The 14353-nt window shown below is 42.8% G+C and overlaps 1 protein-coding gene across 1 annotated transcript; it reads left to right on the top strand.

Annotated features, from left to right (window-relative positions):
• Window positions 1-514: 514 nt before the first annotated feature.
• Window positions 515-8086, top strand: PSMB1 (proteasome 20S subunit beta 1). Its single transcript, XM_081855900.1, has 6 exons — window positions 515-695; window positions 2836-2943; window positions 4759-4840; window positions 5281-5410; window positions 6552-6658; window positions 7798-8086. The coding sequence occupies exons 1-6, from the start codon at window positions 589-591 to the stop codon at window positions 7981-7983; spliced, it is 720 nt and encodes a 239-aa protein (XP_081712026.1). The 5' UTR covers window positions 515-588; the 3' UTR covers window positions 7984-8086.
• Window positions 8087-14353: the final 6267 nt, after the last annotated feature.

Genomic DNA, 14353 nt, shown 5'->3' with positions numbered 1-14353 from the left:
GCCTGCTACTCGCCTAGGCAAATGGATCAGAGCACCACAGGGATAAGAAGGGATTCCAAGCAAAGCGAAGGTGCTCCTGACCCCCCTTACGCTGGCCCCCAACCCTCAGCGCAGTGCTGTGTCTGACTCCCGTGTTCCCGTTTGACTAAAAGTCTTCTTTTCTGCCTCGACCTTTACGGCAGAAGCAGACCCCCCCCCCCCAAGAAACAGGGGGAAAGCGAAAACAAGATGTTGCTGCACTTTTCAACTGCCATCACTCCTGAACATTGGCCAGGCTGGCTGGCTGGCTGGCGCGGATGGGAGTCGGGCTCCCCAGCGCCGCCGCCTCACCCTCTATCTCCCTGGGAAGCGCGCTTGGGTCTGAAGCTTGAAATGAATCCCCACTCCTTCGTCTCCGCTGCCCCCTTGTGACTCCTAGCAGCCTCCCGCCTGCAGGTGGCGCTGCGACGCGCAGGTGCCGACGCCGGAAGTCGTCGAGGATCCCGCCCAGAGAGGGCTTGGGAAACCGGCTCCCTTCCGGAGACGCCATTTTGCCGTGAGACAGCAGCAGCAGCAGTCCGGGAAGCGGCCGGGTTTGTGAAGCTAACGATGCTGTCGACAGCAGGCTACGCCGAGCCCGCGCTTGGCCTGGGTTGTGAGGCGAAGCAGGGCTCTGCCCTGCAACACCGCTTCTCCCCTTACACCTTCAATGGCGGGTGAGTATCTGGCAGCCGCTTCCTGTCCTCTCCTTTTGTATTCGGCGGCTCGGTCCGGGCTGCCCAAATGACGGCGGTTTTTGCTTCGCGCACGCGATCAGCCCTACTTCCTAGTGTTTGGCTGTTATGTCTTCGAGACGTGCTTGTTTTATTACAATCCGACCCCACCTTATGGCATAGCTACGTTTCCCTTTTTTTAAGGGAAATTCCCTTATTCCGAATAGGATTCCTCGCAAGAAAAGGGAAAAGTTGACAGCTATGCCTTATGGCCGTAGAAAGTCCGCCCCCCCCCAAGACGGCTTCCAAGTTTAAAACACTAGAACAGCTTTAAAGATGAATGCAATCACCAAGAGCATCACATCGCTGCCCTCCTGTGAGAGCCCAAAGTTGTCACGGCCTCCATATGCTCACCCGAAGGTCTCGACAGAGTCGGTGTGCTTTTCCAGATCAAAACTTGTACAAAATAGTTTTAATCCCACCCTCCCAGTCTACCTAGCCTTTTTTATCATGGATTTTCAGGTTTTCCCGTTGGTGAGGGTGGCTCCTCCTTGATTCCCTCAGTTGTATTTCATCTCTTAACCTTACGTATATCCGATTTTCTTTTTATTTTAATTCAGAGTGCTGTCAGTATTTTTTCAGTTGTACAAGTGCACTAAGGAAAAACAATAACCAAGGGGTTTTTGGGGGGGCGGGGAGACTCTCCGTTAGTCTGGCATCCTGTTTTTGAGCAAAATTGCTGAGATCTGGCTGCTATGTCAGTGAAACTCTAGTTTTGAGTGCTTTCAAAGAATGCACAACCACGTATGTGCAGGCTGTTTTTGGATCCGGGCAGAAGTGTGGCGTGCTTGCACGCACTCCACTAACATGCACAAATGACCCAGAATGCAACCCCTGTTCAAATCAGGGGTTGCCTGTATCTGATTCTCTGGTATAAATGTGGATCGATAACTGAGGGTAGAATGACAAGAGTCAATAAATGACAGGATTACACTCCTGCTGAAAGAGTGGGTACCTTATTTGGGGTATTCCTGAATCCATTGCTCAGGTAGTCTTGGTGACACAGAGTGCTTACATCAGCTTCATCTGATGGCTCAGCTGTGCTCCTATCTGCACAGAGATAGCCTAATGTCTGTTGTCTATGCTCTGGTAATCTGCAGGTTGCATTACTGCAATGCATTATGTGATTATGTCTTCAAATACTTGTTAGATGTGGTTTTTATTGGAACAATCACAACTCCAAAGCAAAATCTATAATACTGTACTTGGAGGATTTCTAGTTTTTGTGTTGCTGAGCTGAATTGTTTGCTAAATCCTAAGTACCATATTTTTCGCCCTATAGGACACACTTTTTCCCCTCCAAAAATGAAGGGGAAATATGTTTGCGTCCTATGGGGCGAATGCAGGCTTTCGCTGAAGCCTGGAGAGCGAGAGGCGTCGGTGCGCACCGACGTCTCTCGCTCTCCAGGCTCCAGGAAGTTATCCGCAAGCCTTACACGCCCGGGGAGAGTTCCCCCGGGCGCGCAAGACTTGCGGGCGGCAGCCTGCAGCGCGGAGCACGGGGCGCCCTCCGGAGGACGCCCCGTGCTCCGCGCTGGTGTTGGCAAGCCTTGCGCTCCCAGGGGAACTCCCCCCGGGAGTGCAAGGCTTGCGGGTGGCAGCCGGGAGCACGGGGCGCCCTTCGGAGGACGCCCCATGCTCCGCGCTGGTATCGGCAAGCCTTGCGCACCCGGGGGATCTCCCCCCGGGAGCGCAAGGCTTGCGGGCGGGAGCACGGGGCGCCCTCCGGAGGGTGCCCGCAAGCCTTGCGCACCGGGGGGGACGCGTGGGGCGCCCTGAAACAGAGGGCTCCCCATGCTGCGGACAGTAGCCTGCCGCCCGACGCGCGGGGCGCCTTGAAGCAGAGCGCCCCTCGTGCCAGGCAGACATCGGCCAGCCCCTCAAGCTCGGGGGACAGCGGGGAGGTGCAGCACCGCCATCCCACTGTTCCCCGACCTGGTTTGGGGGGGGGGAAATAAAGGGGAAAAAATTTTCTTTATTTCCCCCCCCCCCAAAAAAAGTAGGTGCGTCCTATGGGACGGAGCGTCCTATGGGACGAAAAATACGGTACCCAGAAACATTTGTTCCTTTTTTTGTCTTAAAGGACTATATTGGCAATTGCTGGTGAAGACTTTTCTATTGTTGCCTCAGACACCCGGCTGAGTGAAGACTATGCAATTCATAGCCGGGACAGTCCAAAATGCTACAAACTGTAAGTTTAACTTGATAGAACCTAAGATTGTAATTTTCCTTAGTCATCAAGAGCATCATATCTTCGTTGCAGCTAACTTAATCCTTTATAATTTTGCTTTTTGAAACAGGACTTCACTGAAGCCTGGTGTTTCCATAAGCTTCATTTGATTTCTTATAAACTCAAGTATCTCAAACTTTTAGCTAGAAGGATGATAACTAACTGACAAGGATTTTGCCTAACTTGGCTGTATCTTACATAATATGCCATCTGGTAAAACGGTGAAATTCTCTGGCTGTGTTCCTCCATCCTTCATGGCAAGCAGCTTTTGAAAATGAAAGAGCGGTTTAAAAGCACATTGCAGTGTGCCTGCTATTCAAGTACACAAAAAGTTGTGTTAGGTCATGCTTTTGAGTGCACGTGGGCTGCAAACCTGAACACGCTTACTGTGGAGTAAGCCCCATTGAACATGGCAGTATTTACTTCTGAGTAAAATATTGTTCTGCTGTAGTAGCTCTTGGAACATTGGTAGGCCCAGCCTTTTCTAAATAAGTAGTTTTAGTTTCACTTTCTAACATGTTTCACTAACATGTCAGTGTCTTCTCTTGGGTAATATTCTTTAAAGTGAAATTGGAAAAACACCCAGTTACATGCTTATGCACGTCATGGACATTTCAGACTACAAAACAAAAATGTTTTCTATAATATTGCTTCAGAATTTTCCAGGGCAAAGGAAATAAATTTGCTAGGTATGAGTAGTACCACAAACCACTCATTTTTGCATAACTCATTTCATTTGATGCATGAAATATATAGCCTTTTAGCTTTCTTAATAGACATGTCTCATAGGTTCCAACTGGGGATGCATTCTTAGCATATTAGGATATACTCCTAGGTAAGTGGGTATAGAATTGTAGACTTAGTTTTACTGTTTTAGGCAGGCATACTATGTATCCACTTACTTGGGAGTGAGCCCCATTGAACATAGTAGGACTTCTGCATAGGGTTGTGTTGCTAGCTTTATAGTAGAATAGTTCTTAAATGGTTGTCTAGATATAAACATTTGACTTGTAACCTTCTATTGACATCAGTTGGTCTTTTGTGATGATGGTACTTGTTAATACTGTCTCCATAGCTTTCTCTGTAAATGGCAGGGTTTGTGCAAATTACTATATGCTATATAATATGCTATGCGGAGTCTTGGGGCTGGTCCAGCTGTGCATTACTGCCACTTTTCCTTTATGTGATTCTGTGGTGTCTTCAAGAACCTGTGATCTGGTGGAGAATATATCAAGTGAACCAAAGTATACTCAGGCACCAGTACATGGAGTTAAGAACATAAGCAAAGCTTTGCAAAATCAGACCCAAAGGCTCATGTGTTCCCAGATGCTTCTGAGAAGCCAACAAGTTTCCAGCAGCTGGTATTTGGTGGCATGTGGCCTGTGAAGACGTAAGTTGTACTTTGCCTTCACAGCTAGTACATCACCATCACGTCTTACAAGAATGCATTCCATATAATTGCTCCAGTTGTGTGTAGCACTGTATTCAAATTGCATGGGCCCATGTGATAGTGAGCACAGTTGCTTATCATCATGTTGAATAGAAAAAGTATCAATGCACAACTGAATCAGTCCTGGTTCTGCATGTTAAGCAGTAAAGTTGTAATTCGTACAACACCGCTTTATGAAAATTTGAATGAGAGGAATTCTTTGATGTTTTTGTTTACAGTTAATGTGTTACAGTTGACAACTAAAGATACTTTAACAAAAAATCTTATATGAGAGTATTCATCATGTCAAGATTACTTAAAATCATATTAATGTTGCATTTGTACAGGACAGATACAACGGTCATTGGTTGCAGTGGATTTCACGGAGACTGCCTTACACTTACTAAAATTATTGAAGCAAGGCTAAAGGTAAATTATATTTATTTATTTATATATGTTTGTAAATGGAGGCAGTCAAACGCTAATAAAAAATGCGAAGAAAATATTTTTAAGCCTAGAAATTCCTATGGCATAGTGGTGAATCAAATATAATTTCTCTGCACAACAGCTGAAGCATTGTGGATTAGAAAGTAAATTTGCGTTTTTGTTGTTTTTTAACCTCAGGGGTGTGTATAAAACTTAGGTGGCTGTTCCAGTGTACAGTTACAACATTGGGTGATGCCAGATGTTTTAAGGAACTCCTTTACCCTTTAATGATAACTAGTTTTTCATGCCTGTTGGTAGAGTAGCCTGCTTATGTGGTAGTCTGAATCTGACCATCTTGCCTGTTCTGCAGCTCGTTTCAGGGAAACATTCAGCATGAACTTCCACCTTGTTTCTGTTATAACAATTTTGCCATTTGATTCCAGATGTACAAACATTCCAATAACAAGACCATGAGTGCTGGAGCTATTGCAGCCATGCTTTCTACAATCCTGTATTCTCGAAGATTCTTCCCTTACTATGTTTACAACATAATTGGTGGATTAGATGAAGAAGGTAAAGTCTAATTTGAATTCTTAGTAAATATAAGTCTCTCTTGCAGCATTCAAAATTTGCTAGGCACCAAATGTATTTTGTACCTAGCTATCGTGCTTGTGACAAAGTGAAGATGTCTGGGTGCCAGGATGGCGCCTGATGTCTCCACCATCTGGAGGTGCGTGCCTGGGGATCCTTGGATTTTGCCTGTTTTCACACACTAGCAACACATCCTGTAGAATTACAGTGGTACCTTGGGTTAAGTACTTAATTCGTTCCGGAGGTCTGTACTTAACCTGAAGCACCACTTTAGCTAATGGGGCCTCCCACTGCTGCCGGAGCACGATTTCTGTTCTCATCCTGAAGCAAAGTTCTTAACCCGAGGTACTATTTCTGGGTTAGCGGAGTCTGTAACCTGAAGCGTATGTAACCCGAGGTACCACTGTATAGCCGTGAAATTTTATCTGCACAATCAGAACAAATTTCAGGAACCATGACATTCATGCCCATGAAGCCCCAAGCCTTCTACTGCTCTGCAACACTCTGGAGTAGCCACTCCTCAATTCAAACAGACCATACATTGGCTAGGCAGAGAATGGCTTGGCATAATGTATGAACCAGGCCATTGATTTAAAATGTTTCACACATACAATGAACTGTAAACTAAGGTTTGTTCTTGGTTTACAGTTCATGGTTTACCACAAACCATAAGCACAGCTTGAGACTTAATGCTAAGACAAATCATAGCTCAGCCCTAGGTAGCATGGTGGCATCAGGGCCAGGGATGGAGCACTGCAACTGCACTTTTTGTTCCAGGAACCCACACAATGTTCATTCATGGCAAGTTGTGGTTTGCCTTAGAGTTGCATATGAAATGGGCCAGTACCTGTTGGATTTTTGGAATTCATTCTTTTGGGTTGTGTTTCAAGTTCATTCTTTTGGATTGTGTGATTAATTTTGTTATGCTTTGGTAGCTATATAATTTCTCATCCAGTTTTATCTAAGATGACAGTTCATTACTCGATTTCTGTTAAATCCACATCATCTGGTTCCAAACTGAAGTGGGTGCCGTTGCCTTTTTTGTGTGTGTCTGCTCCAGCTATTAGACCTTATTCATGGTTGCTGCTTGTGATTCTAACGTCAGCTTCTTTTTCTTCTTAAGGAAAGGGTGCAGTGTACAGCTTTGATCCGGTAGGCTCCTACCAGAGAGATACTTTCAAAGCTGGTGGATCAGCTAGTGCCATGCTGCAGCCTCTGCTGGACAACCAGGTAAGATTTCAGACATGACTCTCTGGTTAGCGGTTACATTGACATAGAACTACAGTGGAACCTTGGTTCTCGAACTTAATCCGTTCTGGAAGTCCATTTGACTTCCAAAACCATTCCAAAACCAAGGCGTGGCTTCCGATTGGCTGCACTGAAGCAGAAGCCATGTCGGATGTTCGGCTTCCGAAAAACGTTTGAAAACCAGAACACTTACTTCCAGGTTTTCGGCGTTCAGGAGCTGATTTGTTCGCCAACTAAGCTGTTCAAGAACCAAGGTTTGATTGTAGTTGAATTGTTTCTGAAGCACTTAATGTTTCTTCTGTGCTTCTGATGGCCTCCATGTTTGACATACAGTAGTTTTCATTTAATAGAAAATTAAGAGTAAGAAACAGACAAGCTTTTATCAACTAATTTTCCATACACAAGAACAAACTTGTAAATGGCTACCTTCTTGGCAGCCTGGAACAATTAGGATTTGCTTCCAGAACCCCAGACGTCATAGCTTTAGACAAGTTTGGTGGTTCTTTCCTCTTAGCCTACTGATGACTAATGTAGATATTATGTGAGCAGGTGGGCTGATAAGCATCTCTGGGGACTTTGTTTGCTCGGTTGGGAGTTCCTGAAAGTGTTGTCATTCTATAAAGCAGTGCTGCTCTGGCTGACCAAGCATGATCATGCCACAGGCATTAGAAGTTCACTTAAATAAAAAGGAAACGAATTCTACTGGTCCTTTGTGCTTGTTTCAGTTTCTTTTTTATTAATTCCGAGAGGATGACTATTTTATTTGCCATAACTGCATTCAGATAATGCTTGCATCCATCACTTACCTTGAACATGTGAAACTGCTGTCATCTCATCAGTTGTCCGTAATTTTGATGTCATGGCATTTATGAATAGTTGATTTCCAGCAATTGCAGCCAAAGCAAATTTGCGAATTTGGCCTTTAATTTATTCCCTTATTTTGCCCCCGCCTCCAAATGAATGTAGTGATCATTTACCAAATGACTTCCTTACGCATTATTTTGATTTAATTTTTTTTAGTGGCAAAACCTGTAGTGGCCTGTAACAAAGTAGCCCTCATCTTAATTGTCAAATGAAAGTTGAGAACAGAAAGGTTAATTAAAATGTCTTTTTTTTGAAAGGTTGGTCTGAAGAACTTGCAGAATGTGGAACATGTGTCTTTGTCTCTGGAGAAGGCTTTGCAGTTAGTCAAGGATGTCTTTATTTCTGCTGCAGAAAGAGATGTATACACTGGGGATGCACTAAAAATCTGCATTATCACAAAAGATGGAATTAAAGAAGAAATGACTCCATTGCGAAGAGACTAAATCAGTGCACTGTACATTTAAAGAATTTTGATGTGCAACCTTACTTTTTGTGCAGGCTATATACTGCTGGTATGATATTTGATGTAATAAAAAAGAAACCAAAGCTGTCTTTCATCATTTATATTTCATTGTTTGCAGCATAAGTGGGATTTGAGTCACATGAGGCCAGTCAAAGAAAAACAGGCTCAGTTATTCAAATGTAAGTTGCAGTCTGGTAAATGGTAGAAGAGAATAACTTATGATCAATATGTCAGCGCAGTCTACTACACAACCACTTAAATTTATCCTAATTCTTTGGACTTGCACAAACGCATGAGACAAATTTATACCTTAAATTAAGATGGTGACAGCTGTTATTGGACAAATTCTCATTATTTTGGGTGAGTACGGTAGCCAGCCTTCTGTCCCTTCTGTTTCTCTGAATCGTGGTGCAGAGAGGGCCCAATGAAGGCATGGTGTTAAATGTGTATTTGCATTTAATGAAGGGTGTTTTTTTTAAAACTGCAAAGAATATCAGGTACATGGGAAGGGGCTAATAGTTTTTGGCACTAACGGGAATTTTCTCCGAAATGCAAGTATCTTCTTTAGGGGAGGGGTTTTCCTCAGGATCACAGCATTGAAGGAGATAAAATTCTGATAATTATTACTCCTGATGTTCTGTGGTGGTGGTGGTTGGTTTTTTAAAAACTCTTTAAAAAGTGGTTTGGCCCAGATAGTAAGTATGTTTAAGGTCTCTGCATACTTAATTATATATTTAGCTCGCTACAGAATATCCACATGCTTTACTTGAGTTTATCCTACAGTGGAGAAGTAAATTTGGCACTAGCATTTTGGTGAAAGTACTTTGCTAGTCAGATACTCATTCCTGATTGTTGAAGCTACAGAAGTTCAGCACATGTAGTAATTCCAATTTTGCCCATCACAGAAAACCCATGGTTAATGATTTGCTGTAAACAAGTCAATGATGAACACTTTGCTCCTTCCTCTCTGCTAGTGCATAAAACAAACCATGATCACTGGCTTTAGTGTTGTCTGAACTCGGGATCGTGATTACCGGTAATTTTGTTCCAAATAAAACATCTGTAAAGAAGATTTGTGGCTTACTGATCAAAGTTGGTTTGAATGAAACAAACTGATCCCTGATTCAGCCTTGATGTTAAATCAGGGAATATGCTTTGTTTTTCCCCTGTGCTAATTATGGGGAGCGAAGTGGGTGAGATTGGTGCATATATAGAAAACGATTTACCATGGTTTACTGTATGTGGGAACAAGGCCTATGATTCCATCTTTTTTCTACAGCACTATGCTCTAAAGTAGCAATTTGTTAAAGCAAATTTTCTTCCTTGTTTGAGAACATAATGCCTATCTTATAAGCTATGGCAGAACATGGGTTTATAGGATGCTATTCAACAGTGTCACTCAGATGATGATCTGTAGAATGGGAACTGAAGCTATCTCCTGCTTGGACTACTGCAATGTGCTCTACATGGGGCTACCTTTGAAGGTGACCCAGAAACTAATTAATCCAGAATGCGGCAGCTAGACTGGTGACTGGGAGTGGCCGCCGGGACCACATAACACTGGTCCTGAGAGATCTGCATTGGCTCCCAGTACGTTTCCAAGCACAATTCAGTGTTGGTGCTAACCTTTAAAGCCCTAAACAGCCTTGGCCCAGTATACCTGAAGGAGCGTCTCCATCCCCATCATTCAGCCCAGACACTGAGATCCAGCGCCGAGGGCCTTCTGGCGGTTCCCTCATTGCGAGAAGTGAGGTTACAAGGAACCAGACAGAGGGCCTTCTCGGTAGTGGTGCCCGCCCTGTGGAATGCCCTCCCTTCAGATGTGAAGGAAATAAGTAACTATCTTATCTTTAAAAGACATCTGAAGACAGCCCTGTTTAGGGAAGTTTTTAATATTTAATGCTGTATTGTTTTTAACACTATTGGAAGCCGCCCAGAGTGGCTAGGGAAACTCAGGCAGATGGGTGGGGTATAAATAATAAATTATTTTAAATAATAACAATATCCAGTGATCTCTGCAGCATATTTAGGGAGATATGGAAGTTGCAAGGGGTGAGGAGGGAGTTTCCAAAAATTGTCTCTGTTGTTTTGGTAAGCCAAATTACCATTAGCCTAGTGACCCTGTTGAACACAACCTGAATATATTCTTTACAAAATGAAATGCACATCAGCTGCCTTTTATAGGTGAAAAAAGATCTGCATTTGTACCTTATTTTTTGACACTACATTCCCATCGTACTTATTCGAAAATGTAGAAAAAGGTGTCCAAACTCAAAAAGTGATTGATGCTATCAAAGTAATGGAAATTGGGATAAAGTCCTGTCCTAACGTTAACAAAGATTAAATTGAAACTTGGTAGTTTTAGTCTATTTTTTTAAAAAAATAACTTGGGAGGTCATATTTTATGACTCTGCAGGTTCCTTGTGCCCTTTTTTCACTTTGTGGCCCAGAGTAAAGTATATTCATTTCTGTATACCAGTTGGCAAATTATTAATATAATTAATATTGTGTATAGGCATCAAACATCCGTAGTTTGATATATTGACTGCAGATGTTCCCTCTGATTACAGGTTATGAATGAGAAACTCTGACTAATATTCTTTGTGCGGGAGGGTATGAATTAATTGTAAAGTTTTTTCCTGCAGTAGAGTTGGCCACCACGAGGTGGCATTACTGTTCCTTTGAAGTGAATTAAGATTTCCCTGGTTAGGAGAAACAGCAGATCATCTGTGTTTGGATAGAACAAATGTTAAAATACAAAATGTTACTCTTAACATGGAATTGTTCCTAACAGTTTTCGAAGCAAGACTGCTTATATAAGAATTGCTATATGAAATCATTTACCCTAAACCGTCTAGGAAGTTTAACTTCATTTAATACGGAGAGCATTTGACCTTCAATTCCTGGCTTCTGCTCAGCAATTTCATCTTATAACAGAAGTTCAGAGATGGGAATGTGGCAAAGTCAAAGCATTAACCGAGATAAAATAGTTCAGTGTTGAGGAAGAGTGCAACCTTGAGCATGCAAATAAAGAATAGAACTGGAGACCTGTAGCATCCTTTACTTCACCTTAAGCTGCCTGATAAACTCAAATTACTAAACACATACACACACACCATCCCTAGTTCAAGTGCTTGAATTAATTTGGTTTTTCCCTTATCTGAGAAATTCCCACCTGCCCAGTATTGCTATGCAACCCAAGACTTGCATTTCTAAAGACCAAGCATCTGCAGAGAGATGAAATATAGTCTGGAGCAAAGTGTTACGGGATTTGACTAGGCTATGCTGAATTGATCAGTTTGCTGGTAAATACAGGGAAGAGGCAAAGAACTACACTGTTCCAGAAACTGTAGGGAAACTTGCTTCCAGTTTATGCTGGACTTCAGCTCTGACTTGGCCATACTAGCTGGGGCAAGAAAGTAAAAGCTGGAAAAGCTAATATTCTTGTTTTTCACCTAGAATTTAGAGTCGTGATTGCATCAGTCCACAAGCCAGCTTATTATTCAACCTGCAACCCCAACCACAAAGGTGTCAGAACATAATAGAGTGACAACGTAAGAACTGGGGGTGGAGCTAGGAATATTATGGCACACCTTGCAGATTTTCCACTCAAAGCTGCATTTTCAATAGAAAAAAGGCCCCTTTTAACAACCTAGCACATTCCACAATCAACAGCCCAGAAGTATGCAACTGGCTTGTCTGCTCTGATGTCATGGAAAGCTGAGGTCTTCCTTAGAGAGCTGAGTGCTGATTGAAACTGGGTATATATTTGAGCAGATGTGGTTCTAGTGGTTCAAGTATTATGCCAAAAGTAGAGCCATTCAGATCCTCACTTAACTATGAAACCAACCTTGGTTCAGTCACTCTCAGCTGAACCTGCTTTACTGGGTTGTGAGGATAAACCAGGAAGGGATTGAATTTTTGTTAACTTGTATAAAGATTGCATAGGGAGTATGAATGTGGAATTGCTGCCTTGCAAATTCAAATCAACATCCATTTCAGAGGCTTTCAATACAAGCAGACATGATATTTGCTTCTTAAGACCTATGTAAGTCCTATGTGATTAACTACATGTTTCATCCAATGTTTGCATGAATATATTGGTCATGCTAAGGCAAAGCAGCTTATCAAATACCTTGAAGCAATTACAAAGTAATTGTGCCTGATTTTGTTTTGCCAGTGCAACAGACTATGTCCCATGTCTCATACGATATAGCAAGAAGATCGAAAGCAATTGTGCTGCTGTCATAACGCCTTGTACAGAACTAGCTCCAGCACCTTGGCAATACTGCTCCTCAAACAAACCTAGGTCATTATGATTGCCAAACAGACCTAATAGCATCCGTATAGCTTACAGTTAATCATTCAGCCCATTCTGTGTAAACACCAAAGCCAACTCATCACAGTTATAAAACAAGGGACTGAAAATCCTGCTTTTTAATGGGATAATGAGTTTATTCTGAGTTAATGGATCATCTTCCTAAGTGGGCCATCTGGTACATCAGTCAAGCCATTCTCTTCCTTGATCATATCATCCCAATCCCCAATGTCCCCAATACTGGGAAGAGTCCCATTTATTAAATTCAGCATGCATTTTAGTACAGTGGTACCTCAGGTCAAGTACTTAATTCGTTCCAGAGGTCCGTTCTTAACCTGAAACTGTTCTTAACCTGAAGCACCACTTTAGCTAATGGGGCCTCCCGCTGCCACCGCGCCTCCGGAGCACGATTTCTGTTCTCATCCTGAAGCAAAGTTCTTAACCCGAGGTACTATTTCTGAGTTAGCGGAGTCTGTAACCTGAAGCGTTTGTAACCCGAGGTACCACTGTATGCAGAAGTTCCACTGAAAGCTATGGGACTTGCAGGCATTGTTAAACCATGTCCTGATTGTCTGTTTTTAATCAATATTTTGCATTCAATGTGAACTAGAACTTTTCAGTCTTTTTGTAGGCTTCAGCTGTAACAACCAGGATGTGACTAGGAGTGAAATATTATCTCAACAGATGATATGAGCTATGTCCTTCCTTGAGGCTCGAGCATTCCACTGACAGAGTGCCCAGAAACAGGCACCAAGGTCTTTCTACAATTTAAGCCTTTATTGGCAGTTCTGTAAGACCTCCATGTATACATGAAAAGAAGGGAGATATGAACACTATTATTTATTCCTAATTGAAAGCCCACAGTCACCACAAAAGTAGGGTTAGGTAGCACTAGCAACCACCACAGAATCTGATCTGAAAACATTCCAGGACCATGAACGTATTAGCTTGCACCTTTCATTGTTCAGCTCACTTCAGGGTTTTGTGGTTGAGCTACTTGCACACCCCAGTGTGGTTTCCTAGTTCAGGTGAGAGGATTTCCTGTGAGCCAGAAGGTGGAGCCCTCTCCCTCTCTGTTTCAGCCCAGCTAGCTTTTGTTCTTTAACCATGTCATAATGCCTTCTAACAACACATGCACCATTGCTGGGGCAAGGAAGATGCATGGACACTATGAGCTACTTTACCCAACAACCCTTGGGCTCTATGAATGGAAGCCAGCACAATTCTGAACTGACCTCAACTAAGCTCAGACCCTAGCCCAACCCAAACCAACTCCTCCCCGCCCCACCCTCGCCGTTGCATGTAGAATAAGGTTACCAGATTTTTTTTTTCAATGAATCCAGGGACACTTTTCAGCTTCAATGGATTTTGTATGGGGACTGATTTGTAAATCCAGGGACTGTCCCTGGGAAATGGGGATGTCTGGTAACCTTAATGTAGAAACCTTGTGCTCCATTAACTTTGGTGCAGATGTCTTGTCTTTTGATTTGAAAGAAAACCTAAAATTTCCACTTAAAAGCAGAGTTAAAAGTTGCGCAACTTAGCCAAAAATCCACAAGTGGTTTACAGAAGTTGTAAAATTGAAACGCAATACATATAATAAAATAATATAAATAAGGATCAGAATACTTATTATTGCTACTTTAATTCATTACTTGCCTTTCACCAGAAGGTCCTAGGGGTTATGTAAGATCTAAATGGAACCCCAGCCACTGCATTTTGGACCAATTGTAGTTCCTGAGTTGTCTTCAAAGTCTGCTCCACAGAGAACGCATTGCAATAATCCAGTCTGGAAATTATCAGAGAATGGGATGAAGTGGCCAAGTTATTTAAAACAGCAGTTAAGCAAATGAACTGGTCAATGCTCTCAAGCATGCAAACAGTGATTTCAAAGTGTTATTTTTAGTGACATCAGTCCACTTACATGTTTGGCTTCCCATTTTAGAGCAGAATCTGAAGTTATTTTGGCCAGGAGCCACCATCAGAGGGCAGCATTGAGTTGCTATCACTGGCTTCAGGGAGGAAAATGCTT

This window comes from Podarcis erhardii (assembly GCF_964252035.2).
Source record: "Podarcis erhardii genome assembly, chromosome: 3".
NCBI classification, from domain to species: domain Eukaryota; kingdom Metazoa; phylum Chordata; class Lepidosauria; order Squamata; family Lacertidae; genus Podarcis; species Podarcis erhardii.
The sequence above is the reverse complement of the archived record's forward strand: the minus strand, read 5'-3'. Positions and strand labels throughout refer to the sequence as shown.

What these genes read in the sequence shown, in the direction of transcription:
- PSMB1 (XM_081855900.1), top strand. Translation starts at nt 589, where the DNA reads ATGCTGTCGACAGCAGGCTACGCCGAGCCCGCGCTTGGCCTGGGTTGT. An exon ending in TTATTGAAGCAAGGCTAAAG is followed by an intron (nt 4,841 to 5,280) that starts GTAAATTATATT and finishes ATTTGATTCCAG; the next exon opens with ATGTACAAACATTCCAATAA. An exon ending in TGGTGGATTAGATGAAGAAG is followed by an intron (nt 5,411 to 6,551) that starts GTAAAGTCTAAT and finishes TTTCTTCTTAAG; the next exon opens with GAAAGGGTGCAGTGTACAGC.